Source organism: Osmerus mordax, chromosome 15 (genome assembly GCF_038355195.1).
Source record: "Osmerus mordax isolate fOsmMor3 chromosome 15, fOsmMor3.pri, whole genome shotgun sequence".
Classification (NCBI taxonomy): domain Eukaryota; kingdom Metazoa; phylum Chordata; class Actinopteri; order Osmeriformes; family Osmeridae; genus Osmerus; species Osmerus mordax.
In genome coordinates this window covers 14,514,095-14,541,499 of record NC_090064.1, presented here as the reverse complement: position 1 = coordinate 14,541,499, position 27,405 = coordinate 14,514,095, and the positions used below count along the sequence as shown (strand labels likewise).

Sequence of the window (27,405 nt, the reverse complement as noted above, 5' to 3'; positions counted from 1 at the left end):
GCATCTTTCATGCTTCTGGAATAGACAGTTTGGTAAGTGCAGCCAGCAATTAGTAAATGAGGCGCCAAGTCACACCCGAGGGTTGTGTCGGGTGCGTGCCGAGCATTAATCACAGAGTAGTATTGATCGCACCACAGTCAGACTTGTCAACTCTGGGAATCAACCGTCCCAGACAGGGGTTAGGGTGTGTGTGGGGGATGCAGGATCCAGTGAGGGAGCACCAGACACAGTCATTAGGGCAGGAAAAGTGTGTTTGTCACTGAAACCAACCATGTGAGGTGTCCTTCCCCCCCCCCCCCCCCCCCCCCCCCCCACCAAGGAGGACAGAGACTGTTTGTTCTCCGCTTACAGCTCAGCTCTGACCACAACACAGACGCATTTAGCATTACGCTGCATGCCGTGCCGCAGTGCCCAGCTCAATAGTGACACCCAGTTAGGATGGGAGTGACAGAGATGCTGGCGTGATGCTCGATGATGGTCGGAGCAAGGTGACTTCTGCCCTTTGGCTAACAAGCCTCTCAGCTCTGACACGCCAAACAACATACTGACGGACTTGCCATGTGTCGTTAGATGTGTCACAAACTTTGATCCCAGGTGTGGGGTCCCCCACTAAGCGCCAGCTCAAACAGCTAATGACAACATATCTAACACAAACCCACACACAAATAATGGAAAGACCAAGACCCCCCCCCCCAAATAGCCTAGCTCTGCAAGACAAATAGGGAGGACTCAGGAGGATAACTAGTGTTGGAAGGGGACCTTTTTAAAATGTGTGGCCAAAGAGACAAGGTAGACAATGGGTCCCATGACCCGTGTAGCCAAGAGCCTTGATCATCCAGAGCAACGAATTCTTTCATTAATAGACATAGCCTGGAAGAGATCTTCAGTTCTCTCCTCTTTAAACCCCAATAGTTGTTAACTTGCCTGAGTCTTTCTCTTATTTCATTAATAATTACAAAACCACTCACATTAAATTTGCGTTTCACTTGGTATTAAAGACAGACTGGACGTTTTAAAGTGAAATTACTTTGATGAAAAGTCTGAAAATGCTGTGAGTTTTTAATCCTCAAAAGTAAATCCCACAGGCATTTATTGTTCCAGTTTATTATGAATGATTGAGTGTTTCAGCGTCCGCCTCGTCTTCACGCGAACATCAAAACGGTCGCCAACGGCTTCCTGAACGCCAGATAGACGGAGAGCCGTCGCCCAGGGAAGAGCAAGAACCTTCGTCGTGTCTGTAGTTCATCTCTCAAAAGACTCATTTGTCACTTGTCAGAATGTAAATTTAGTGTGAACCAGGTTTCCTCTATGTGCGTTTGTTTTTTCTTTTTGTTCGTTGATTCCCCAATGGTCCAAATCAAAAGGCGTCAAATTGAGCTGCGTTTGATGCTAAAAGCCCTCCTGTCTTTGAACGACCATGTGAAGGTTATGTAAACCAGGTTTTTTGTGATGCCTTTTTTTACGCACACTCTATTAAAAGGGTTAATTGGTTCTATTAATCGCAAGGCCTCCGTCCGGTTTACTGCATTTATGCTGAATCCAACACGTTTCCTTGGCTCTATCTGTCACATAGGCCTATATTTCTACTTAACAAACATGTTTGCAGTGCAATCAACCTTCAAAGTAGCTTTTGAATTTTGGAACCATTTCCCCGGTGGCTCCAGAGGTCGTTTCCCCTCATCACATTATAGCCCAGCATCACTCTGATTATGCGCCGAAGTGCACCTATGAGCTAATTAAGCGACGATCAATAAAAGACCTGGATGCTCCTCGCGTTTGGACGTATCCCAGGCTCTCCTATTATTGGCCTTCTGCTCAGGCTTCAAAAGGGATTTCTGCAGGCTATTCCCGACAGAGCTCCGATGACAAACTGAAGGTTTCGGCAAAGTTTGCATTTCCTTCTCTCGCTTTCTTTTTGTGTTCTGAATCTGATTATGAGTGTGTGAAAAGGAGCAGCACCTCCGGGCCCACTTGGGAGAATGGTATATTTACGGACTCTTCAAAAGCACACAGATTTGTCATGCTGTCAGATTTACCAGGTTTATGAAGTGAAACCCTGGAGGGATTTGTGACGAACATGAACCGTACTGAAGGATGGTCGGCTGTGTGTCGCACACAAGGAGTGTAATTATGAATTGAAAGGGTGTGGTTTTGATGTACGTGAGAAATACTGTTGAAGCATGTCATGCAAACTCAGAATAGAGATAAGATTTGCAGGGTGCGTCTTCTAAATATGAGGTTGTGAAAGGTGTTTTGTGGTGATGAGGACAGCAGTGGATGCTTTGACTCAGGTCGCCTTGGCTGCCCTATGATGTCACTGAGATGTGCCCACACAGAGTTGATGACCTCTGCAAGCAAAGGTGAAACAGTCAGTGACCAACTCTCTCTCTTAGCATCCAAACCCCAGCATGGAGTCAGTGGATGATATCATCCGGACACATAACCCCCCCACTCCCCCTCCCCATCACACACATACACACACACACATACACACACACATAAACAAACACACAGAAAACACAAAAACTTGGAATGATATCTCAAGGACTCTCCATCACATGCTGTGTGGTTTCTAGGACCGAGGCCAGGATCGTGAGAAACTGGGCTGCTTCTTTTGTGGTTCTGGCCAGCACGGTGCTTAAGGGAGACCCAAGCTGTGTCTCCCAGTACTCCCCACACATCCTAGAACAGCAGAATCACAACACATTCACAGGGATCTAGCTCTGGATATGGTTCATCCCTGCTGTGAGGAAAGAAAGAGTGCACGAGTGCACGACAAACAAACCCGCCTTTTCATTTTGTATCGTGTCATGTATAGGGGTTAGAATTTGTCAGTACAGTTCCATAAAGGCTCTGACCTCAACTGTCAGCCAGCAAATGCTCTTCTGCTTCACAATTGACAGGCCTCATACAGTACACAAGAACAATTCAAATACACTTGATTGGTAAAATAGTTGTGTATATAACGCAGCCACTCGGACAATCCACCGCAAAAAGGTTGTATGCGTTATTCCCGGCCAAGTAAAACGGTCCAGGAGTTGACTAATCAACCAAAAGGTTCGGTTGACTCTTTGCTGTGTAAAATCTTGTCACGTGTGTAGAGGTTCAGGGTGTAAGATGCAGAGCGTTGCTGGATCAATAGCTCAGCATGCTTACCCTTGCATGCCTTGGGAATTGGCTTAATCCCCTCATCAGTGTTCAACTGTTATGAACTCTCACATTGTGTCGACCTCCACCTAGAGTATCTGTTTTCCCATCAACTATCTACACCTTTAGTCTGGGTCAAGGGGCTGGTTCTGAATGGTACAGGTGGGAAAAAACTGACCAGAATCAGTAAGACAGGAATAGAGGTTCCCATCAAACACAACTCATGCACAGCAAGGAAAGCCAACGAGTCCGGTGACTATCCTGACAAAACCTGGACCTGCATGCTCTGTTTGAGTTCTATCAAGATCTCCCAGCTAAGTGGGTCACGGACGTTTATGTAAGATCCACCGAAACTATAAATATGTGCGCTTACACATAAACAACTTTTGTGTGGTTCCGTCAACAGCTGGTCATTTCGATTTAGTGTGGAAGGTGATGATGAGGTGATTTCAACTTTCATTCCATGTTTTCCTCCTTTCGCTATCTTTTTCTCCCCCTCCTCCTTCTCCCTCTCTCTTTCTCTCCCTCTCTCTCTCTCTCTCTCCCTCTCTCTCTCCCCCTCCTCCTTCTCCCTCTCTCTCCCTCTCTCTTTCTCTCCCTCTCTCTCTCTCTCCCTCTCTCTCTCCCCCTCCTCCTTCTCCCTCTCTCTCCCTTTCTCTTTCTCTTTCTCTCCCTCTCTCTCGCTCTCTCTCTCTCTCTCTCTCTCTCTCTCTCTCTCTCTCTCCTCATCACCCCCTCAGGTGATAGTAGGTCAAACACAGCAATAAGGAGAAGGGTGAAGCTGGGGGCTCATTTCATCACAGTCCGGCATGCCTCACGTGCTTTGCAATGACTCAGGGATCTGAGGGGCTGATGCTCATGCAAGGTGCCACCAGTCAGAATATGTTTGGGTAAGAGATTGAAGAGGGCATGCATCCTTGCTATGAGCTACCCATGTCAGTGTGACCTCATAGGTTGTATCAAACACACTCAGCACTGCACCTTCCCTGCAGTACATAACTATCTGGTGGGCCAGACTCACAATTGTGCTCCCTGTCCTTATTGTCAAAGGCTAACACTGTTGAAATTTGAACCAGAAAATCTCACTCATGACTTCTAAATGAACCAGGTGTCTATTATTACTTTTATACAATATACTTTGCATGAAATTACCAGGGTACATACACAGAAAAATATGATGGGACTAGGTACTGTATTAGATGACTTGTGTTTGTTTGTGTGTGTTTGTGTCACATAAACATCTAATTAAGACATTCATCCTGACATTACCTGCTGTAGTCTACATATAGCAACGTCACCACTGGGTTCATCTGCATAGCTGTCAAGACACCTAGTTTTAAGGGTGTCTGACAAGGTATATAATTAGTAAGGACCAAAATAACCACGGCATTTACAAGGCAACAACATAATTGTCACTGCAGGGTTACTCACTTATAGCATGGCAGTCTACCATCTCAACATCGCAACAGTATTGCCCTCCTCTTAACATAAATATTTATCAAATTAGTTTGTATCCTCATGATGTCTCACTTACAGTTTGAGTGGCAATTAAGGCAAGTTGTTCATTTTTGGCTGGACTCTTCAAGTACGGCATTGGCGAAACGACACTTTAACAGCATGTGTATATTACACATCTAGTGATAGCCCCAAAGGTTTGAAGACTGTCTCTCTACATACGGTAACTTTGGTACAAATAGGCATTAATCTTTGGGTGGACATTAAGGACATGCCCATTGATGTAACTGTAATAATTACATAACAAGTGTGGGATTTCACCACACTTTGAACACTCAGGCGAACCACTGAAGTCAGCGAAGTGTTTTAACTTGAATGAGATGCAACTCTCTGGTTATACTTTTGATGAAACCCTAAAATCCCACTGTGATTTTAGACTGCTGGATAGTTTTTTTCAAAATACACAGCTTTGCTAATATTAGTGAACTATCCCTAGAGGTTATTCCAGTGTAAGGGCTGGTAGGGTAATTAGTGTTAGAGTTCGTAGGATGTTAAAAAAAATTCTAACCATACCTACACCCATATGTACACACACTCAAGTTCAACCATGAAACCAGGCAGTAGAAGCTAGCGTCACATTGATCTGTAGGCTATGAACATGTGCTTTGCAGTGTTTCATAACTCTGCTCTCTTTGCGTTCTATCTCCTGACATTTACTTTAGTGTTATTGGATGTCCATGCTCAATATCCCAGATAGGATCTGCAAAGAGGCCTTGTCCTGGTTTGCATTGGCTGCACTGCCCACACCCCGACTGAGCAAAGACAGAGACACAAGACAAGACAAAGAGACTGTCCTTTAAGGATATCTGGTAAACTGCTGTTCATTAAGCTAACCAAGTACATCACTGTGGTGACATTCCTGTCCGACCGGGTTGAAAAGGTTCTAGCAAGCCTTTCATAAGTGGTATAAACCCATGCAGTTGGTCATTCAAGATTTGGAAGCGAACCAGTTGGCTGTTTGTTAGTCACTCCACTTCATGGTTTGACGTAGCCACCTGAAAGAAGAGTTCTTAATACTGTGACATCGGTTTTAAGTAAAGATGTTACTGGCTATGACATGGAACAACCAATGACCCCCATTAGGCCTATCCCAGTTTTGTGGATAAAAACAGACAATAACCTTGGTAAACTGGTGGCTGTTGTGCAGAATGCTAATGTGCCTGCTGAGTGGGTTTTGATGCAAACGGAAATTCACAGATGACGCAGTGAGAGGCTCTTGTCCTTCTAAAAAGCCCCTAAACTACCCTGCATGATGATTGTCATCATCTTTCAGACACTGATTATGGCCGTCATTTCTCCAAATTTCAGAAGAACGTACTTGACAAGAGAACAAAGGGAGAACATTACATTGCATTGATGGGAGGTGACCAGGCATCCACAACCTAAAACAGAGAAAATTAAGAATATCGAGAGAAAATACAATACTGATTGATAGTGGAACCTCATGAAAAGAGTAACCTTCACCATCTATCCCTCTGCTCTCTCTCTCTCTCTTTCTCTCTCTCACACACACACACACACACACACACACACACACACACTCAAGGCAAGCACATTGTCACTCTTCAATGCACCTTGGATCTCCATTCGAGGTTGAAGTCATTATATGCACTGTAAGAGTAGTCTTAATAGATTGTGTTGTCTGACTGAAAGCGTAGACTATTCTAGAATCTGTACAAGGTGGTGGTTACTTAGGACTTCTGTGCCATTTTCTGCATGTTGTACGTTCGTCTTAGAGGTAAAAACGTTTATTTATTGTAAAAAATATATATTTATAAAGGAGCCATGATCTGCACCCACGTGGTCTTGCTTGGGCATAGTTAAGTTTAGACAAATATTTACTGACTGGGAAAACAACGCCCATATGTCACATAATACTTTCTGCATTAACATTCAAATGCAATTCTTTGTCACCATTGAGTTGCGATTTTTTATTTTGATCGTTTCTTTATGTAGCCAGTGGAACAACAACGCCATCGCTCGGACATTTTAGAAAGTGTTTGAGGCGCGTAAGAGGAGTAACCCGGAAACAGTATTATGAACTGTAACGTCACCAAAAGCACGAGGCGGAAGTACGGAAACACTCTGGGAATTCAGCATGGCAGCGTGCAGCATAGAAGATGTACTGGCGAAAGCCGAAAGAGATGAAGCTGAAAAACTAAAAAGTATCTCTGTTCAGAAAGAACTGGATCTCGATTTCGACATAGGCAATCTGCTGGCATACGACAAGAACCGTATTGAAGTCCAAGTGTTTCGTACGCAGAAGAAAGAGGAGTTCCTATGTTCTCTAGCTCGTGACAACACGCAGCTTCTTGTAAATGAGATATGGAAGCAACCAACTGAGAGGGTTCAGGAGGTGATCGTGGTCAAACTACCTGAACCGACTACTCGACTTCCCAGAGAAAAACCTGCTCCCAAGCCCAAAGCCCCTACCAAATGGGAAGAATTTGCAAAGCTGAAAGGAATTCAGAAGAAAAAGAAAACAAATCTGGTATGGGATGATGTTGCAAAGGAATGGAAGCGGCGTTGGGGCTACAAGAGGGCCAACGACGACACCAAGGAATGGATGATTGAGGTTCCCGTGACTGCCGACCCGAATGAGGACCAATTTGCCAAACGCAACAAAGCCAAGAAAGAGAGAGTGGCAAAGAACGAGTTGCACCGACTGAGGAACATAGCCAGGGCACAGAAAATTAAAGTTCCCGGCGTTGGACTCACACCAACACTTCAGCAGTCTCAAACTGACTTGACAAGAGCGGTCAATGTGGCCAAGGCGTCCACCGCATCAGTTGGGAAGTTTCAAGACCGCCTACCCAAGGAGAAAGCTCCTAAAAACACAGGCAAGAAGAGGAAATTCCAACCGAACATTGGCGACTTTAAAAGTGAAAAGGAAAGACAACTGGAACTTCTAAGAGTAATGGACACTAAGAAACCACGACTTGACGTCAACAAAGCTGCCAATAAGCAAATGCGCGAGGAGGACAGAGAGGCGGCGTCCAAGTTTAGAAAGGGCTCTGGAAAGAAGGGACGGGGAAGCTTTTCTGGGAAGGGGAAAGGTGGAGGAGGCGGCAAAGGTGGAGGCGGCAAAGGTGGGAAAGGTGGAGGCGGCCAGGGTGGGAAAGGTAGAGGCAAAGGAGGCAAACTTACTGGGGGTAAAGGAGCTGGCGGAAACAATCGGGCCAGGCCTGGGAAGCATTGAGCAGTAAAGCCTTTAATGTGACTTGGAGGAACTTCTAAGTGCCACTATTGCCTTGATCATAAGAAGACAAATGCAACCGGGCCCAGACAACAACCACAATAAGTGTCAGTGTCTAATTTTATTATCCCTCTGTCTCCCCCTGTAGTCTGGTGGGTTGCATTGTACATGGTGAATTGTCAGTGAATATTGTAAATATATTACACATTTCTGTACAAGTTGTTTTTGACCTGAGTCAGTCGGGATTAATATCTTATATATTTCTCAATGTGCAAGACATGGATATACGTTTGGACATTCATATTAAAAGTGTAACTTCCTAAATTGCTGTGCTCATTTTTGTCTCATAGTAGAATAAGTGTTCAGCTGCATCTCCAGAGGTAAGGCTAGCTTGTGTCTGAAGACATAAATGAGAAGAAAACATCTAAAACATTTTCCTCCACGGTCAACACACTGTAGGCCTATGCTTATGGTACATCTCTGTATAATAGAGTATTCAGGAAGTTTGATAGGAAATATCTGTGGACGGTGCAAGAGACGGTACAAGACTGATGTGAGGGTGAGTGGCACATGCCTTGGGAAATACCAGTGTTTCCCCTACCATTATATTAGGGGGTCGCCCTGCAAAAGCACCCCCCATGGAAGGTCAAGTTAATAATTAGTTTTTTTATATCGCCAGATCACAAAAGAAGTCATTTAAGGTTAACACAGGTCTATAGCTTGCTCTTTTATTTAACAACTAAATGGCCTTATGTTATTTCTTATTTACACGACGGCATGTCATTACTCTGTCTACGTGGTCGGGCGACACCCCCCCCCCCCCCCCCAAATATTTCAAGGATTACCGTCATGTCCTCGTAAGTAAGGCACTTTGGATATTCCCGTACCTGAGTAGCAGAGACCTTTCTCAGAACTTGTTACATTAACTACCAGTCTAATGAGCTTAGTTCTGCATGGTTATGTAAAGACTTGGTTTAGACACTGAACCACGTTTACATGTTTATCTTGATTGTAACTTTCTGGTCACTTGTTGATCCAGTCACCTTAAAAAAACTGGGTCATCATACAAATACAACCAAGACAGTTTGGTCTCAATTATATAATCATATTTTAAACATGTTAATAAGGAAGACAAAGGGGAAAATAATATTACAACACAAATAATATTTAATACATTTGATGTGTTGTGTTTGAATTCTATCCATCAAGAAGACTGATCTTTGATTTGCTTCATATAGTGTTACAAATATTTTTTTAAACATTTAATCCACCTGACTGCATAATCTCCCACATTCTTGATGGATGATGTTTGACTACAGCCCAAGCCCCACCCCAGCAAAGCCCAGATGCACTCAGTCAGACCACCATCTGTTGACTGGTTCAGTCCCAGTCAAAAACTATTCATCTCTGTCTAATCCCCTCCACTGACACTGAAGAATGGGACACTGTCAATAGCCCACATTAATCAAGCAATCTTGACGTGAGGTTTATGAATTCTGGTCCGTGTTTGGCGGGCGAAGGTTGCGGTTTCCATCACTCCACCTCATGCGTTGGTCTGACCAGATGGAGACAAAGGCATTACAGGCTGGCAGGTTGAGATGGTTGAACATGATGATACACATGACACTTGTATTCTCTCAGAGCACAGGAAGGGAATGGGAGGGGGAGGGGGGGGGGGGGGGTAATAAGTTCACCATTCATGCAGGGGTTTTTTAACTTCATAATATAAAAAAAGTTCCAAATGTATTACTCAAAAAGTAGTACTCTTAGTCTGCAGAAGTCCAATGACCACCCACCATAAATCAATGTAGTGATACAGTAGTGCGTGTGTGTACGTATTGAGCCTGAACAAGTGTGTGTACGTATTCAGCTTGAACAAGTGTGTGTGTGTGCACGTATTCAGCCTGAACAAGTGTATGTGTTGCGAGCTTCCAGTAGGTCTGCAGTGGATTAGTCACCTGGATGTTTATTTCAGGCAGGCAGAGAGGCTGGAGGGAAGCCTCAGCGAGGCTGTGGAAGCCAGGCTGTAAGGATGCAGCACATCTACATGCAGAGCGATGAGCACCTTCAGGTCTTCACCACTGTCCTCTCCTCTCAAGGTGAGTGACCATGTCGGCAGCATATTAGACTGCAACTGCCATCAGAAAGATGATGCATCGTGTCTAATCCAATAGACTAGCTGCTATCTCTTGTTTTGTCCTGCTATGATGGTGCAATGTGAGTTCAAGTTTCAAGTTTTTATTTTCAGTGGGTAACAGATAAGATATAGTTATCATAAACAGTTATGCATTCTGCTTGTGTTATGATTTTTTTTTTTTTTTTACTGTATATAGTGTATTTGTACCCACATGGCTGATTTATCTCTTGCTGGTTTGCAGTCAACAGGGGGAGACCTTGGTACAAACATGAAGAAGCTGAGAGGGTAGGTTGATCTTGTGTTTAAACAAAAATAAACTATTCAGCTTTGGATAAAAGGGTCTGCTAAATTAATACATGAAAAAAACTAACAAATACTAATAGTCATGAAAAAGTATATATAGCGATTTTCCTCTTTTGTGCTACATTTTGCTTCATTTTTTTTATGAGTGTCCTTGGTTTTCAACAAGTCTAGATTTTTGCAAAGCCCTCTACATGGCACAAGTAATCAGTAATGAAAACGAACAAAAAGAACAGCTCAATTAGGGTAGAAGATTCAGAAGTTTCTTTTTAACTTCAGAGGAAATAATCTATGCTGCTTCTTAACACACTTAATGACACTTCAAAACGATAGCATAGCACATGTGACGTCTGCCACCACACGTTTGCCATATTACTCCATATCTTGATGTTGTTTGACGATGCATTTCCTGTTTTGTCCTGCAGATGGCGGTATCGCACAGTTACAAGCCCCACTGGCCGGATGAGCATGAGCTATTGCAGGGTGATGTCATCCAAGTCGTGTCCAAACGTGAGGAGGCGAGGTGGTTTGGGTGCCTGCAGAGTGGCCAGGAGGGATACTTTCCCAAGTCCTGTGTGATGGAGCTTAGCCAGGTCGGTGGCTGTGTGCATCATCATGACTCAGTTCACAGCAGTTTAGACAGTGGCTTTAGATTATTCTGTTTCTATTTCTTATTCTTGACTTTAAAGGCTTTTGGGCCAAAACAAATCCACACACCAGCAACACTGTGATTTTGTGAAGCTTGTAATGGTAACGGTAATAGCTCAGTAGAGTGTCAGTACAGCACGTCAGGTAAGACTATCTTACAGGGTCAGCCTGTGGTATTGTGAGGACAGCAGGGTAACAGGACTGAGGTAATCCCCCCCTGGCACACTGTTGCTCGTGTTTCCAGGGGGATGAGCCGGCCAGAGATCTCCGTAGATCACTTTCAGGACCACACTCAGCGCCAGACCTTGTTTCGTGGGTGCGAGCTGGCTTTGCTAGGTGAGTGCAGGCATTGCAGCACAAACACATTATGCACACTCACACACACACTCCACACCCTTCTCAACAGGTTTGTGCACACACACGCACACACATCACCACCCAGCAGCTGCTCCATCATCATTCACCCCCAACACCATCCCATTCCTCTCCGCCCAGCGCCCCTGAACAGGTGGCCTGTCTCGTCCCTCATTAGTTGACAAAGCACACAGATTACCCCCGCCCCTCCCTGATCAATTCCCTCTCAGTGCACTGCTGCTCCCTAAGGCTCACACCACATAGGCACAGCCTCCGGGCCAGCTCTCACACACTCTCACACGTTAACTGTAATTATTCATCAGTGTTCAAGACCATGGGTAGGGCAACGAGTTCTGTTGATTTTAGAGAGAAATGAAAACGTGCTTTGAAATTTCTAAACAGATCATATGAGGTGTGTGGAAAAACGACAGTATGTTCCTTGAGTTTTTATGTACTTAAAAAAATAAATAAATCTCTCTATGCAGCATAGACAGTGGTTATATTTCAAGGTGAATCCTGAGATGTGACACTGACACACACACACACACACAGCCCCAGAACAGCGCTTGTCTTGTCTGTGAGAGGTGGAATTTGGGTCACAGGGAATAAACAGGGCCTTTGTGATTGTTGTTTCCCCCTCTGTCCCTCAGTGGACACAGGCTGCAGGCCCCAAGAGGGGGCAGCAAGGGAGAGGGGCCGCTGGAGGGGGCTAGGGGGCAGAGGCAGGGTTCCATACTAGTGCTGAGGCCTCAGAACCAGACCCAACTCCCACAGGCCCCTAAGCCTCCAGCACCCAGGGCCCCAGGCCTGCTCCAAAGGATCCTGTCTAAGCCCCGGAGAAGGAGCAAGAACCAGGGGGCCACCAACGGAGCCTTCGAAGCTGACTGAGAGGGCCTCTTCTCCGGGCAGCTCGGCCTGTTCCATCCAGTAGTCTGAGGCGTGGTTGTGGGGGGAGCACAATGTGGAGGACAAGGTGTCCACATGTTAGAAAGAGGAAATCACTTTAAAACTGGTTATCAATGGGGGAAGGTGTTACCCTGTCACTCATGCTGTAGGTACGGGTGGTTCTCTCTGACTGTGTATCCTGGAGCCACCCACACAGGAGTTCACTAAAGTCTGGACTGTTAAGCAGGTCTATCAGGAATGTGTTTTTGTGCCCAATGTGTGAAAATGCAAGCCAGTGGGAATAAAAATGGGGGTAAATATATAAAGCCACAGTTCAATAATAATCATAGAGAGATGTACATAACAATTTGCAAAGGTAACTATAATGTACTAGCTTACTATAGCCAACTCATGTCCTGCCATGTTCCACGAATCTACCTCAGATTATTTTGTTCCATGCTGTCACCCATTGGTCCATCTCCTTAGTTACTGTCATAATCTGCATTATATTGATGATGTTTTGTTATAAAATGTGTTTATGAGATAAAAACAAATAAACATCAAAGCTATTGTCCTCTGATGATCAACATTATCTTAGTCTTCAGTCCCTATGGAATGTCCATGGAGTTTGCAGAACCTCTCGTTCTACATTGGAGAAAGAAAAAATAGCTTTCTCAAGCGAAAGGAAGTGTGATTGAGGCATGCTGAAAGCCCTGCCAAAGGAAATGGCATCATTATTGTGAGGGTTGCCACAGCAACGCTGAGGCAGCTCTCAGTAGTTTCGTCCCGTCCTCCTTGGTGCCTCCCAGCAGGGACGCAGCAGGCCTGAGCTCTAGAATGTATCCTTTCTAAGGACACAGGCGCCACCCCATAATACTCAGCCCAACCTTGACCTCCGGGGGGACTGAGAACCCGTCATACTGCCACCCACCACTGCTATGATCTGTCCTTTAAAAGGATCTGTCTGTGAGGCCGTCAAATGGGGGCCATCTCTACTGGGAGGCCACTCTGGTATGGGGGCCGGGGCTGAGGGGCTGGGGGCCTGCAGAGACCCAGACTGACGTGCCTCTGTCAACAGGGAACTTACAGGGCGAGGTCTTCTGTCTTCTGTATTTTAGCAGGACGAGCCTATCCAGCTGGCCACATAACACTATATCCTTCTCCACAGCTACTTCCATATTTCTTCCATAGTTATTTTAGAGTGCATCTGAGGCTGAAATGGGGATAGGATGTTATTAAATAATACTTTAGAAACTCCGCCACCACCACCTGCTCAGACCTGAGAGAGCAGCAGCTTTCTCCCTCTGAACTCCCTCTCATTCACCAGCTTCATTTAGATCAGTAATCATCCATGATCCATGAGACAAATACCCTGCGACTACCACACTCTGTAAATAAGGATTTTGCAATGTTGTTTATTATAAGGTCTAGAGAGGAGAATGCTGAGGCAGTCTTGTGAGGCTGTACTGTAGGTGGCTTTTAGGGTTAGGTTGTGTATCTGTGTGTGTGTGTCAGTTTGGGGGTGTGGGGGTTGATGTGTACCTGACACCTCAGACCGCCCTCTCACCTGTAGAGCGACAGATGCTAGACTGGCCCCCCTGGGGAAGCACACTCGGTCCCCCTGTAGAATTCTGTCTTCATTGACTATTCAACCAGGGCCCCTCGACACCCTTAGATCTATTCACAAGCAAGCAAGCATGCACACACACACACTTACAAATGCATGCGCACACACAGACACACACGTACAAATGGTTTGTGTGGGCTTCAGTAACAGCTTAGATACCCTTCATGGGAAAACATTTCCAGTAGAGAATGTGGATGACAGAATAACTGAACACAAACATCACACCTTTCATTTAATCTGTGATCCGACACATAATCCCTGACATCCTCCTTCTATTTGAAGATCTGAAATAAAGCGTTCAAGTGAAAGTTTACAGTTTATTCCACAGCACTAACAAACAGGGCTATATAAATTGTGACCTATTTCGACCTACTTCCAGCAAAAAAAAAAAAAGGGTTTGTCAGCCCTTTCTAAACACACTTCTATGATCACACACACAAACACACACGCTCAAGACTGCTTTCCCGCCTAAAGTGTCCTGTCAGGGCTCCTCTGTTGGGCTGGCTGATCAGGGGGAGCCTAACAGGGTGCCTGCCAGATGACTGCCCTGTCAGCCTTATAATGGGCTGCCATCTGCTGTCTGGCATACACAAAGGCAGACAGTGAGTGTGTGTGTGTGTGTGTGTGCAGGCATGGAAAAGGGGGGGGCAAAAGGGAGCCTTGTGCCGTGAACACATAGTCACAGGGCAATCAAACAACCCTCTCCAAATACACACTCATCAAAACTACAGCTTTGGGAAATAGCACACTTTCCGGTGTGATTCAGGGGGTATCCATTAACATCCGTTAGGTCCATTAACTCAACAAAATGAACTCAACAAAATGAATCAAGTTGATTTATAACTACACCACCAGAAAAGCTCAACAGTGCACATACTGCTGCATATAACAGTTCTCTTGCACACAAACAGCTGTGTGACCCGAAGATAACTTAAGTCAATAATTACTGTTCACTGCCAGACCAAAACAAACCCAACAGAACCCTTAAGGATGCAGGCCCACTGCCAATACACAATTAAGAGGCAGTGGGCCTTTGACATCTTTCAAGCCTGAGTGTGGTCCACTCCACAACAATAGCTAAAGCACAGTCCAAGAGTGAGAGGGAATGGAAACAGATTGATGTAGTGCATATGTGTGTGTGTGTTCGTACTGCTGTTTCCCCAGCAGAAGGCAAGTCACTGGGACATTGCACCCCTCCTTTCAGGGGCAATTGAGTGAATGGGCCTATAAAACCAACAGCCCCTGGGGACAATAGGGCCTGGGGGCATTAAGTCATGGGTGAGTGGGTCCCTTTAGGGGCAGCAGCTGACCCTGTGGAGAGCCACTTGTTCTGGAGCAGGGTGCTCGTGTCCGCAGAGCCCAGGCCAAGCTGACAGGACCCAACTAAACACACACACACATGCGTCTCACACACACACACACGCGTCTCACACAGTGTGACAAGCAATGGGGGTCAGGTCTGCCCTCTGCATTCAACCCCAGATAGTCAGTCTCTATCCCCACCCTACAGAACCACCTGCCTCACAGCCACATCCACCTGGTCGGCTTCACACATCTGAAGAGACGTGCAGGATCTGCAGGCAGGACGTTTACACTTTAGTAGGTACCAGAGGACCTGAATTGAGTGGAGACCCAAGATCTCATGTTAAAGGCTCCATATGCTAAGACAGCAGTTGGGGACGGGGGTGGGTGTGTATCACTCTGAAAGCATAGTAAAGATTGGGTATTGTTTAAATCAATACAGAAAAAACACACAAAAGGCTTCAGAAATTCAATGCGATAGCATTTTATTATTCCATATTAAGTAAATGGCTACAAAACCAGTAGGTAGGAGTTCTATGGTACCTTAGTTATGACATCAGCAGAGAAATATTGTAAAATAAAACATTGTGATACACCAGTGAATTATGCTATGAGTTTTGCTTGACATGACATTCAACTTGACAGCACATCATATTGTGTCGTGTAAAGATGAAAACACCTGCTCCTACGCTTGTACTTAATTCCCTCAAAACCTATGGGTTAGATGGCAAAGTGTTAACATGCATGTGTTACATATCACAACCTACAAACAGAACATACACTCCAAAGATTCTAAAAAAAACAAACGGAACACGGAACAAACATATTTACAGATTTAGCTGTTGGATAAGAACAGGTGGTTTTACACTGTATGCAGTGAACCATGGCATGATCTGTGGAGCTCTGGGACTGAGCGACACCAACATGTCTGATCTTTTCACTTGATCTCCTGACAAGAATCCCTGCTTAGTCTCACATACATGCTTAATGCTGGATAATCCAGATTATGGAAAACCCATGAGTGACACCACTGACACACCACTGTTGTTCTATACAATAGTATTAATATTTAAGGGTTTGCAGAGAGTTAAAATACCAAAGCAATTAAGGGAATTACAAATGATGATCACACATTCAGTTCAAATTCCTTCATTACAAATGTAGTATTCATAAACCTGGTCACTCAAACATGGGTTGTTTAGAAATGGGGCACAGTTTATATTTACAGTTCAATAGAACAACAGTCCTTTGGCTTCCAAAACCTGGTGTAGATTGTTATTGCAGTGCTCTTGTGTCTGGCTTCACTTCTATGCTTCTGTCTGGTACAAGTAGCAGCTAGAACACTCTGCCATCACCAGCACTCAACATCATCAGAGGCCAAGAAACCAAACGTAGAGCCTTCTTCTTCTTCTCTCAGCGTGTTCTGTTGTCACATGTAGTGACACATTCATTTAACGGCACTGAAGCTTTCAAAATAAAGATAAACAAAATCTACATCTTCATCAGGACACACAAAACAAACGAACCAACACTTACACAATGAGAAAAGTGCAATTTGTCTATGATTAGAGGTTGGATGGAATCCAGCTACCTAATGAACAAACTCTCATTCCGAGGAAGATTGGCCTATCATTATCAACAATGCTACACAATTGGACAGTTCTCATCTGATCCAAAAAAACGAAAAATATGATGAATGAATGACATTTCTGGCAGTGTGTGTTTACTTCTGATCTGTAGACATGAATGTGAAAGGTAGCCAAATCCTTGTTGATGGAAAGAAAAATATAATTGTTCAATAATGTAATTAAATTGTTTTTAGAAATAAATAAATTAGTAGATATTTAATAAATAGAACCTACAGCTTTCACACAAACAGCACATCCTTCTCAACTACACGCTTGTTCTAGAACACTGGAGAAATTGGAATTGTAGTCAGCTCAAGAGCCTGAATTTATATTGTATATTTTGATACCGTTTATTGCCAGAGCTGTATGTTATAAATCAATGATGATAGTCATTTTTCATGTGTTGTTTTCTTGACTACGTTCCACTCGAAAAGAGAAAACAGTTGAACTGACTGTAGATCAAAGCTTAAGTGTCGAGAAACAGCTGTACAGTAGACAGTCTTACTGAACCTTTCATGCTGTGCGATTGACATTTATATTAATATCTAAGTTTTAGAGCAAAAAATAAATACGAAAAAAATAATAAATGAACAAAAAGGTACCTTCCGTTTTTCAGTTTCTTTGCAGTTTTACGCTACAAAATACATTCAATAATTGTTTCAACTTGAGACTGTTAATGGTAAAGTATGGCCTAGGAACTGAAACTTTATGCCGTCATGATGCCGCAAGTGCTATCCAGTGACCCCATAACACTACATTTTCCCCTGTAGCAAACCAAACTCAGTAGTGCAATACTGACAGCTTCCTCTCCCATACTCCTAAAACTTATCCTCAAAAGGTTATGCTTTGTCAATGATAAGAGGGCAGGTCTACAAACAAGATGGAGATTATACATACTGTATATGAGTAAAGTTACAATACTTCATAAAACATATTTTTTGTTTCCTTTTGTTTAAGCAATATATATTAACAATATGAAACTCAGAAGCAGCCACTGCCTGTAATAATAAACATTCTATTTGTACAGTGTCCTGTATGAGCAGGCTGTTCCAACATTATTATCTAGTGCAGAATCTAGCATTTCTCATCGGTACAAAACTGTCAGCTACATGGCTAGTACAACGTCTCGTGAATTCAAAAAGACAAACCAAGCCAATGGTTAAAAAGAAAACGTAGTGTGAATATAAAGTAAGAACTGAGGCAGTGTCCAAGAAATACCATGACAACCAGAACAGCAGTCACGTCTTACAAGTACTCTTTAGGCAGAGTTCAATAGTTATTTTTAAGTCACACAGCTTTTTTGTTGTGGTTGCGTACGCCAGACGGTCTAATTAAAAACATCAATTGAGTCTCAGGCAGTCTTGGTTACCTTGGCGACCCCCTTGAACAGGATGGGTGTAGTGCGTCTCTGGGAGGGAGTGATGGATGGAGGGATGGATGGAGGAGTGAGGGGGCCATTCAGAGGACGAGAGCCCTGGAGGAGGAGCTGGAGGAGGGGTAGGTGGTGCCAAGGTACTGGCGCGCCTGCTCTGTCAGGAGCAGCTGGTCCTCCGTCTTCCCATAAACCACTGCTTCCCACTCGTTCTTCACCTGAAGGGTACAGGAGAGGGGGTTAGCCTCCCCTTCAGGTACAGGAGAGGGGGGTAGCCTCCCTTCAGGTACAGGAGAGGGGGGTAGCCTCCCCTTCAGGTACAGGAGAGGGGGTTAGCCTCCCCTTCAGGTACAGGAGAGAGGGTTAGCCTCCCCTTCAGGTACAGGAGAGGGGGTTAGCCTCCCTTCAGGTACAGGAGAGGGGGGTAGCCTCCCTTCAGGTACAGGAGAGGGGGGTAGCCTCCCCTTCAGGTACAGGAGAGGGGGTTGGCCTCCCCTTCAGGTACAGGAGAGGGGGTTAGCCTCCCCTTCAGGTACAGGAGAGGGGGGTAGCCTCCCCTTCAGGTACAGGAGAGGGGGTTAGCCTCCCCTTCAGGTACAGGAGAGGGGGTTAGCCTCCCTTCAGGTACAGGAGAGGGGGTTAGCCTCCCCTTCAGGTACAGGAGAGGGGGTTAGCCTCCCTTCAGGTACAGGAGAGGGGGTTAGCCTCCCCTTCAGGTACAGGAGAGGGGGTTAGCTTCTGAGCCCTCCTGATAATAATAAGCATGGTTCCCAGTTTAGGTCCTCTAGAGTGCTGGGTTCTGAGGAGGCCAGGTTTAGGTGAAACCGTCCCTCTTCAAATTGGGTTAACTATCCATTTCATCGGAGGCTACTGAAATAGCCTCAAACGGCGTGTGGTTGTGTGAAGGAGAGGTTTACGTGTACCTGACCAGGTGCGGGGTGAGGTAGTGTCCTCAGAGGGGGGTGAGGCTTTTTCTTGCGGGGGCTGGGGAGGTGTCGGTGGGGGGGGCAGGAGGGCTCTGGTGACAGGCGGCGGTCACGCTCCTCGCGTTCGGGGATGGGGGTCATCAGCAGGGAGCTGGTCAGGAGGCTGTCATCTTGGACCTACGGGGATAGAGGGGATGAGAAGGGGGGGGGGGGGGGGAACCGATTACTGGCATGTTCATGTGAGCAGTGTTCCTTCATATTAGGATAGTAGTGTTCCCAGACCAACCCACCTGCGCGTTGTTGAGCTGATCCTGGAAGAGCTGGACATTGAGGCATTCTTTCTCCCAGGGGTCCAGGACCAGAGACTTGCGCACCTTCCTGGCAGGGCCATCCTGCTGTGGGCCACCAACGAACATGATCAACACAAATTCTACTTGATTTACATTTTCGAGGGAGATTTTGTTTGTTACTTTTGCCTGCTGAAAAGTATACAAGTCGTTTTTGAAGCCAAAAGGCGATATGGTTGTGGATAAAAACAGAGGTTGCCAAGAGAATTTGGGATCATGTTCTCAAGCAGACGTACGTCATGTTTCCAGGTCCTGAAGTCTGGTTGGTGGTCTGCTCTGGTGAAGATGTCAGCTCCCGTCTCCTCCTTCAACACCTCCCTGATGTCCTCCTCTAGAAAAGCCAGGGGCTGGGGCTGGAACACACAACACACTTGTTAGCTTCCAAACACAACCTTACACACACGCACACTATGTAAAAGCAGGTAAAGCCTGAAAACACACTGACCACCATCTTTAGAGGGCCATGCATCTTCTCCTGGAAGGCGAGAGCGTTTTTAAAAGGTGTTGGAGTCCTTGGCGTTGGGCCCAAGATGTACTTGCGGATCTTAGGAGTCCTGAAACTGCGGAAGGGAAAAACAGCCGGACAGAAAGAGAGCATAAGAGAGGAGGTTTAAAATCAAATACAACAAAACATTTATAAATTATACTTATCTTACAAACAATCCAAACAGACATGAATATGACCTGAGCAGAAGTAGCAGCACTAGCAGTGCTAGTAGCGGTGAGTAAACCATGGAGTCAGGTGGCTGAGCGGTTAGGGAATTGGGCTAGTAATCCGAAGGTTGCTGGTTCGATTCCCCGGCTGTGCAAAATGACGTTGTGTCCTTGGGCAAGGTACTTCACCCCACTTGCCTCGGGGGGAATGTCCCTGTACTTACTGTAAGTCGCTCTGGATAAGAGCGTCTGCTAAATGACTATGTCAATTTTAACTGTAGCCGTGGTAACCTTACCCAGCGTTCTCCTTCTGGTGCTTGGGTGTGGTCTCCTTCTGCAGAGGCGTGTTGAAGAACTTGTGTCCACACACAGGGGTGGAGGTGAGGGCTGGGGTGTCCAGGCTCAGGTGTTCACCCCCTGACACGTTGAAGAACTAAAACAGAAGAAGGACCATCAGAGGGGGGATCAGGCACACGACATCTGGAGGGCTGATTTTGAGCAAAATTAGAACCGAAAAAATCTCAAATTTCTTTTGAAATTCTGATCCCGAAAATGTGAAATGGTGAAGATATTTGAGGTGATAAAATGTGAAGGAAAGTTTTTTGGGGGAAACTTTCGCTTCCATAGGGATGGTTGTGTGATGTACCCGAGATGGTGAGAAGGGCAGCGTTTTCGAGGGGGTCTTCTTGGGAGAGTCGGTGCTGGTGTCTCGGAAGGAGTGTCCGGTCCTGTCGCACACATGAGACGCCTCCACCCTGTCTCTCCTCTTCCTCCTCCCCACGGACGGAAGGCTGGGTCTGGGCGCGCTGGTCTGATGAGGAGGGCTGGGCTTGCCCTGACCAAACGGGGCGCAGTGTTTACCCAGGCCAGGGATGGCGTTGGGCGGGTTCGCGTGGTAACCCAGGCCCTCCATCGTCCTCTCCGGTGGGGCGTAGCCCCCCTGGGTGTGCTTCTGGGGGGTCCCTACTTCGGACAGGTCGAAGCTGGCCATCTCGCTCCATGCCACAGGGTCCTGCAAAGCCAGACACATCTACAGTAGATTTTCAATACATCCATGTTCTAGGTCTGGTACTACCACCAGTTTGTGGAGTGCGCACACGCACGCCAGTGAATCCCTCTCTTCGTCACACGCTACAGCAACAAAAATGAACTCAGGCAAAACAACAAACAGCTACATGCGCACGGACTGCAGTTTCACACCCCCACTCACCGAATCGATGAGTTCCATCGTCTCAGCAAACTCGGGGATGGTCTGCAGGGTGGAGAGCACCGTGCTGGCCTCCACAGCCAGGAACTTACTGGGGGAGACGTCAAGCTGGCCCTGGGGCCCGTCGCCCTCCTCGGGCCCCCTCCAGCCCTCCTGCTCCTCCAGGCTGCTGCTGCTGGTGGTCAGGGTGTCGTCGGACACGCTGTCGGACCAGCTGGCGTAGCGGTCGGCGCTCTGCAGGGACAGGAGGCGGGGCGTTAGGTGGAGCAGGTCCAGCGGGAGACCAGAGAGGTGGAGCATCGGGATGAATACAGAGAAGAGAGGAAGACATGTGGCACCGTACGAGGTAGAAAAACAGGGCGGGCGGGCGGGAGGGAGGGGAGGGCGCAAAGGTTGTTCCACACCAAACATTTGAATGAGGTGAGGTGCTATGGGGCAGGAGTAGGGGGGGGGGGTCAATGAAGCACAGCGGATGGGCAGTGAGGCGATGAGAGGAACTAGAGGAGGGGGGATGAGATGGAAGCTACTGCAGCATTTCAAACTGTAAAGCATGCTCACGCACATTCCTATACGTGGCCTACGCTCACGAAAACACAAATCACACATGTATGTGGGATGGCCCTCGCACATACATGTGGGGCTATGCTACGGGCTAACACAAAACACACTCCTACGGTGTGTTCTCCTTACGCATGGGCCTCTGCACTGCGCCTGTCTTCGGACTTCGCTCTCTGCTGACATAAGCAGCAATTCAAGCTCCTTAATTCTCTGCTCTTTGTCTGGGTCGTCAAGGCCGGAGGGCTGGAAGAGACGCACATCGGGGAGGAAGAGAGGAGGAGAGGACAAGAGGAAGAGAGGACGAGAGGAAGAGAGGAGGAGAGGAAGAGAGGAGGGGAGGAAGAGAGGAGGAGAGGAGGAGAGGAAAAGAGGAGGGGAGGAAGAGAGGAGGGGAGGAAGAGAGGAAGAGAGGAAAAGAGGAGGACGAGAGGAAGAGAGGACGAGAGGACGAGAGGAAGAGAGGACGAGAGGAGGAGAGGAGGGGAGGAAGAGAGGAAGAGAGGAGGGGAGGAGGAGAGGACGGAGGGAGTGTGGAAAGGAAGGTAGGGAAAGAAGGAGAGACAAATGTTTAACTCACAAATTACTGAAGGTGGACCCTTTGTCCTGGCCCAGAAAACACCTCATTCAGACCCACGTTAGTTAATATAAAAGAAAGTCGTTCAGTTCTTTGATTTAGAAAGTGATTAACAGGAGACCAGAGAGAAGTTTAGGAAGAGGACGAAACAGAAGGCGGGGAGGAGAATCACTCACTGATAAGAAGCTGGAGTCATGAAGGCTGTCCATGAGGTGTCCACTGGAAGGGCCGTAATGCCCATAGCCACCAAGCTGCAAACACACAGGAAAGTACCAAGAAAAATATATATATTACGGCAAAGTCTCACCAGAACCAAAAAAAGCATGACCTAATAGTTTTGGTCCCTGAAATAATACCCTCCAAAAAGGTCTGTTTGTGTGTTATCAAATCTCACTGACCTGTGCCGGTCCGGTCAGGGCCAGGGGGCTGTGGTCGGGGTGGGGGGGTTCTGGAGGGGGAGCACAGGTCCTAAGGTGCCGTCTCCTCACCCCGCCGGAGACAGAGCCGAAGCCCCTGCAGCTGTCCTGGAGGTAGCCCTCGTGCTCCACTTTCCTCCTCATGGTGGAGTTCCAGTGGTTCTTGATGGAGTTGTCTGTCCTGTTGTGGGGGAGGGAGAGGGGAATGACAATCCGAAACAGCTGGTTGGGTCAGTGAGCAGTCACAGCAGTTGTTGACGTTCCGTCTCCTCTCTAGAAAGCTCCCAGAATGCCGTGCGTGTGGGTCTTACCTTCCCGGCAGCAGTTTGGAGATCTCGGCCCAGCGGTTCCCCAGACGCTTGTGTGCGTCGTAGATGATGCGGTCTTCTTCCTGCGTCCAGGACGACTTCTTGACCTCGGGGTTCAGGTGATTGTGCCAGCGTTCTCGGCACTGCTTACCGATCCGGCCCTGCAGGTGCTTGGCGATCACCGACCATCGCTTGGGGCCGTACTTGTGTACGAGGTCGATAACCTACATTACACACACACACACAGCCACACACATAAGGGGCATTAGAGCCAAGACTCTGTTTTGACCATGCAAGTTGCAAAGACACACACACTTCTAAAGGTCCTGACTGTTCAGAATGCAGCTTTATGAGTAAAGCTGTTCGGCTGTTTCAGGCAGAAGGCAGGAATCTAGTGATGTCATCTTTGTTATGTCTCCGTGGGTAACCAGAACAATCCGACTCTAGATAGGAGTTGGAAAAGCAATATTTTGGAAGGCTGGGGCCACATTCCTGCCATCCCTGCAGTCAAGACATCATGTAAGTTGTATGTGAGGAATGCATTGTTCGTGTTTCAGCTAGGAGAAAGATTAGCAGTCTTTGCAGGAGGTCTGAGGAGACGCTGGGCGCAGAGCCAGGGAGGTGGGGAAGGTTCATGCTATTTTAGGGAGAAGTTTGCAGTCGAAAGCACGACGGGATGGTTTGCACTGGATGGTTTGCACTCAAACCATCCCTCTAGTCTGCACACACACCTGGACAATCCCTGGTTCTGAACACCCCCACATGTCCTTTCTTTCTCTCTCTCCGTTCCCCCTTCCATCTTTATTTTACGCTCCCGCCCTCCACCCTCCCTCCAGGACGGGGGACGCCCGTCTCTTCTTACCTTCTGATCCTCCTCTTTTGTCCAGGGTCCTTTCACCAGCTCCGGGTTGAGCACCTTCTGCCAGCGGTGCTGACACTGGCCATCTGTCCTCCCCTGCGACACACACACACACCTCATTACAACACCACACCTTTACACACCCATCACACTCCTCTCACACACGTTCACTACTAGGACGAGTGTTGCTGTGCAGCATGTTTAGCAAGTGGGTGCATGTTGTACTTACAGGGAAGTAATTGGCAACTAACTTCCAGGAGTCTGTTCCATGCTGCTCAACTAACTTTTTCAGCCTCTCGTCCTAAAAAAAGAGAAGAAGAAAGAGAGAGAGAAAGAGAGAGAGACAGAGAGAAAGACAGTGAGGAGGCAACTTTCTTGACAAGCTTTCTTTATCTAAGGAGGTTGCATCATTAAGCACTTCCCTTTCACAAGTGACACGTCAGACCTTTCCAGCTTTTAAAATAAGTCAACTGTACACAGCAAAGGTTACAGTAGTTCCAAATGATAATGTTTTACGACAATGTGATAATAGGAGTTATATGGGGGTAACAAACTCTTTGAAGCATACAAGAAGCATACAAGAAGCATACAAGAAGCATACAAAAAGCCATGTGTTAAAGAGCCATGCGTTAAAGACAAGACTTTTACTTTAAAAAATGACTCAATCACGTGCCAATTATTAACTTACCTCATCTCGAGACCACTTGACCTTGAACAGAGTCTTCTTGTCTTTGCTTCTATCCTTATTCTCTGGGTCTGTAGAATGTAGTTCTTCATCCTCGTCCTCACTGAACATAGGAGAGAGGGAGGGAGAAAATTTGTTTTTTGACAAATAAGACTGAGGCCTATTGCAAATTAGACTAAATAGCTTCTATTCGGGTATCAAAAGCTTACTGTAGGCTGAATGTTGACATTATGAGCAAATAGTAATTCAGAGTTGACTCATGGAATCATGATGAGATCATTGCGCAAAAAAAAACTAAAAAAAGAGAGAGAGCCATTCAGACCTAAAAAGGACTACACCAGAATCCCTCACAGCCCACAGTAAATATCTTGACTGGCATGATACTATAATTACTGTAATGAATGAATGGTGGATAGATTGTCAGACAGCACTGGCACAAGATGAAGCCACCATCAGTGATTGCAGAGGGAAGTCTTGGTACTAAACAGGACATTCCTGACCATAATTAGACTAGCTTTTCCTTCAAATCTTGCTTTGCTGGTCAGTCTCTGGGCCTTCATGCACAAAGGGTGGGCTAGGTTGTAATGGCCTTCCTGGGTCCACTTCCACATTCCACAAAAAGTCGTCCTGTGTAAGTAAATCAAGACTCACTGGTCTGGTCTGAATTCCCTTCTACACAAACTCACAGTTGGCCTTCCCCTGTCTGTGCTATGCATGGAAAAGTGTGGTTGTGCGATTCTCTTTCCATAGAAATGTCTTGTTGCTGGGCAACACTTCCTCCATGGGGTCACGCTGTGCCAGGATAGAACATTTAATAAACAGGGTGGAGGATTGAAGATCGCTGTTGCCAAGGGTTACCGTAGAGCAAACCTGAGGGTCTATGTCTACACTGCAAAAAACCATGAACAGACCCATTCTAGGGAGTTTCAATAAAAGCTAAAAGCTAACCTAACACACACACACACAAACACACACATGCAGGGAAAACAGGGCCTCCCTGGGCTCTTCTGTACATCTAACCTGTGATGAAAGAGGCTCTTCAGCAGTGACTGGGACATACCAATTGAATTTCAGTGCAGCTAAATCCCTGAGTCCAGTAAGGGAGAGAGGTAGAGGAAGGCTGTGGGCCTTCAGCCGGGAGAGAGAGAGTGTGTGTGGGGGTGGGGTGAGGAGGGGGTGAGAGGTACACTCTCATCAACAAGCTCTTTCTCTTCAGGAGCAGTGAAGGTGTGTGTGTGTGTGTGTGTCGCTGGGCAGGAGTAGGAAGTGCACCAGGGTGTGGCCAAGCTAATGACAAGACCCTAACGGTCAACCACTGAACATTCAAATACAGGCAAACTTTATAAGCGTAGGACAACTTCAACATTAATGAATAACAGAACCAATGATGTTTTATGGATCACTGGTTAAAAACAAATACAGACTAGAAAAGCTAAAGTAAACATAGGTCTCATCATCCCAAGATTTCTCACTCATAAAAAAGAATGAGTACGGCGGATCTGAACATCGATAACCTAGTCAGGCGTTCTCCTGCTCCACATTTCCACAAGTTCACTTTTGCATGTGGGAAGTGAAAATAACCAAGGACCCCCTCTTCTCCCGCTCTGCCCCCCTGTCGCACCCCCCCCCCCCCCCCCTCCAGCTCAACACAGATGGGGCACACAGAGGGGGAGTGGGTGGGTGCGGAGCAGGGGACACACGCCACTGAGCTGTTCATCTCACTGAAGTTACATCACTGTCATGTTTGTGGGCAATGATCTGCCACCAGTCAGCCCACCAGTCAATACTTAATTTGCGCTTTCACACGGAGAATTTATGAATGCTAAACCATTCGGATGAATTCTAAATTAAGGCAATTCAGTTGGTTTGTCTATGCATCGCTCACTTGCGAAATACAGAACAAAATCTACTGTTATTTTACAAAAGTGACACATAGACCCATATATCACGTCTATTTTCCATGCATGGGACTTGGATGAGATCACACTATGGTATTGCTCACATAATCGGAAAGGAGCCTGTACAGTTCAGGTCCACTGTCAAAGGATACAAATTGACATCACTGACCGAGGAGTTTGTAAGCATAATGTCCCGCGCGGTGATCATAAGAGCATATCCTTACATTATTATTGCCAAATATCCTATACAATTTGACACAGAATGCCATAGCCCCCTCCGTCATCAGTTCAGAGTACGGAAGAAGGCAAATCGAATTTGATACTTTCAATAATGTGAGACGCTAAGCGCTTAGATTATTTTGTTATTAGCAAACCGATATAGTTATATTCTTATTCATTCCAAATTCAAGTGCTTCTCTTTTTTTTCTTTCCTTCAAATAGAACTATATAGCTTCATACTCTACTGTTCAAATTATTGTATTCATTCACCGAGTAATCCAGTGTGTGACAGTGAGCAGGTGCACATGTTGTGTCAAAGATCAAGCAGCCTAGATATCTTGCTATCTTAACAGTACTGTCTGGTTACTTTAAGTTTAGTAAAATAGCATAAATATGTTTTCTATATTTAAGAAAGCTAGCTAGCTAGTCATTAGCCAGCCTTACTGTAGTGTAATTTTAGCAAGTAGCTAGCTTGCTACAATGGAACCATCACCCACCTGCGGGACTTCATGTTGTCCATAATGACAGCTGGCAAGTTGATCAATGCTTCACAAAATAATATGTTGCTCTAGAATCCATTCAATTTGGTCAGCTGTAAACAGTTATTTATGCAAGCCGCTTCCAGCCATAGTCCAGTATTTAG

The 27,405-nt window shown here is 46.2% G+C and overlaps 3 protein-coding genes across 3 annotated transcripts; 2 read left to right on the top strand and 1 right to left on the bottom strand.

Annotated features, from left to right (window-relative positions):
• Positions 1 to 6,753: 6,753 nt before the first annotated feature.
• Positions 6,754 to 8,182, top strand: rrs1 (ribosome biogenesis regulator 1 homolog). Its single transcript, XM_067251928.1, has one exon. The coding sequence runs from the start codon at positions 6,761 to 6,763 to the stop codon at positions 7,859 to 7,861; it is 1,101 nt and encodes a 366-aa protein (XP_067108029.1). The 5' UTR covers positions 6,754 to 6,760; the 3' UTR covers positions 7,862 to 8,182.
• A 1,708-nt stretch (positions 8,183 to 9,890) lies between these two features.
• On the top strand, positions 9,891 to 12,185 carry LOC136958018 (jouberin-like). The gene is made up of 5 exons (XM_067252241.1): positions 9,891 to 9,961; positions 10,250 to 10,280; positions 10,721 to 10,888; positions 11,188 to 11,279; positions 11,948 to 12,185. The coding sequence occupies exons 1-5, from the start codon at positions 9,891 to 9,893 to the stop codon at positions 12,183 to 12,185; spliced, it is 600 nt and encodes a 199-aa protein (XP_067108342.1).
• Positions 12,186 to 18,197: 6,012 nt separating this feature from the next.
• Positions 18,198 to 27,282, bottom strand: mybl1 (v-myb avian myeloblastosis viral oncogene homolog-like 1). Its single transcript, XM_067252028.1, has 16 exons — positions 27,260 to 27,282; positions 24,649 to 24,748; positions 24,190 to 24,261; positions 23,964 to 24,056; positions 23,105 to 23,325; positions 22,776 to 22,974; positions 22,554 to 22,628; positions 21,936 to 22,046; positions 21,249 to 21,479; positions 20,685 to 21,050; positions 20,335 to 20,471; positions 19,830 to 19,944; positions 19,621 to 19,737; positions 19,328 to 19,432; positions 19,035 to 19,214; positions 18,198 to 18,329 (listed from the first exon to the last, which is right to left on the bottom strand). The coding sequence occupies exons 1-16, from the start codon at positions 27,280 to 27,282 to the stop codon at positions 18,198 to 18,200; spliced, it is 2,277 nt and encodes a 758-aa protein (XP_067108129.1).
• Between the last annotated feature and the right edge of the window lie 123 nt (positions 27,283 to 27,405).